Genomic DNA, 1,642 nt, shown 5'->3' with positions numbered 1-1,642 from the left:
TGAGACTCTCATCTTCAATTAACCGCCAGAAAACCAAAAGAAGTGGTGCTGTAGCTCTAAGTGGTAGAGTGCTAGTCTTGAGCAAAAAAGCTTAGAGACAGTGCCCAGGCCCTGAGTTTAAGGCCCATGACTAACAACCACCACCCAAAATTTTACCTACTTCCTGGCACTGGTGGCTCACACCTGTAATCCTAGGAGGCTGAGATCTGAGGATCATGGTTCAAAGCCAGCCCAGGCAGGAAAGTCCATGAGACTTATCTCCAATTAACTACAAGAAAACCAGACGTGGTGCTGTGGCTCAAGTGGTAGAGCCCTTGTCTTGAGTTGAGGAGCTCAGGGACAACAGCTAGGCCCAGAGTTCATGCCCCACAACCAACAAAAGACAAAAAAAAAAAAAATCTAAATAAGAACACACCCTCAAGCCTTGCTTTCCATTTAAGAAGTCAGAATAACCAGCATCTGTAGCCAAGAGTCCCACAAATTTCATTGAAGGCCGCTGGCGTATAAACAATTCTACAGCTCCATCAGTGATATACTGGCCCCCAGAAATATCGAGGGATACAACATCAGGCAGTACATCCTTCTGCTGTAGTAAATGAAAAGCTAGGTCTGATTTGAGCTGCCTGTGATTAGAAATATCGAGGTGAAGCAAACATTTCAGTTCTCTGATAACTTCAAGAATTTGTAATTTAGTCATGGTCAGGCATTTCATATTGTGCATTGTGAGAGACTTGAGCCGATCCTTACAGGTGATGAGTGCAGAGATGTTAGTGATCAGAGTATTGGAGATATCCAAGTATTGCAGCACTGGTAACTGAGAAATGTTAACCAGGTCTTCATTATAAAAGCTAATATTAGAAACACTTAAAATGCGAAGACCAGTGAGCTGACCAACAAACAGTAATCTTGAATTTTGAGGGACAGTTGTTGAATCTAACAGGAGACACCGGAGGTTTTGCTGGATCCATCTGTTGCTGCAGAGTGCATTTAAAATGTCTGGGACTGGGAGGTCAGAGTGCACTGCAGTGGCATCTACTTCAATGAGCTTATGATGGCAGAAGGCTCCTGTGAAGGTAGCTGGTGAGATTTTAGCTTTTTGGATACTGAGCACCTTCAAGTTCATTTGGTTGCCTTGGAAAATACTTGCTGTTCTGTCAGTCAGCTTGCCTGTAAGAGAAGCAAAAGCAGCTTGCAATGATAACTACATCTAATGCCTTTGAAGGCAAAAACTACCTGGGTGCTGGTGGCTCATGCCTGTAATCCTAGCTACTCAGGATCTGAGGATCATAGTTCAAAGCCAGCCAGGGCAGAAAAGTCTGTGACTTTTTTTGTGTGTCTGCCAGTCCCAGGGTTTAAACTCTACCACTTTGTGGGTTTTTTTGTTGTTTGTTTGTTTTTTTCCAGTCCTGGGGCCTGGGTGCTGTCCCTGAGCTTCTTTTGCTCAAGGCTAGAACTCTACCACTTAAGCCACAGTGCCACTTCTGCTTTTTCTACTTACTGAGGAACCGAACCCAGGGTTTCATAGATGTTAGACAAGCACTCTACCACCAAGCCACATTTCTAGCCCTCTGTGAGACTCATCTCCAATTAATATCAGAAAAAGCTGGAAGTGGTCCTATGGCTCAAGTGGTAGAACCCTAGC

At 44.2% G+C, this 1,642-nt stretch overlaps 1 protein-coding gene across 1 annotated transcript in view; it reads right to left on the bottom strand.

The window, feature by feature from the left end:
- Zyg11a (zyg-11 family member A, cell cycle regulator) overlaps positions 1–1,642 on the bottom strand; it is a 46,228-nt gene that overhangs the window by 29,764 nt on the left and 14,822 nt on the right. Inside the window, exon 3 of the mRNA XM_013022198.1 lies at positions 416–1,167. Coding sequence (XP_012877652.1) covers positions 416–1,167 — 752 coding nt within the window. The remainder of the gene's footprint in view (positions 1–415; positions 1,168–1,642) is intronic.

The sequence above is a fragment of the Dipodomys ordii genome, unplaced genomic scaffold (assembly GCF_000151885.1).
Source record: "Dipodomys ordii isolate 6190 unplaced genomic scaffold, Dord_2.0 Scaffold61, whole genome shotgun sequence".
Lineage (NCBI taxonomy): Eukaryota > Metazoa > Chordata > Mammalia > Rodentia > Heteromyidae > Dipodomys > Dipodomys ordii.
The sequence above is the reverse complement of the archived record's forward strand: the minus strand, read 5'-3'. Positions and strand labels throughout refer to the sequence as shown.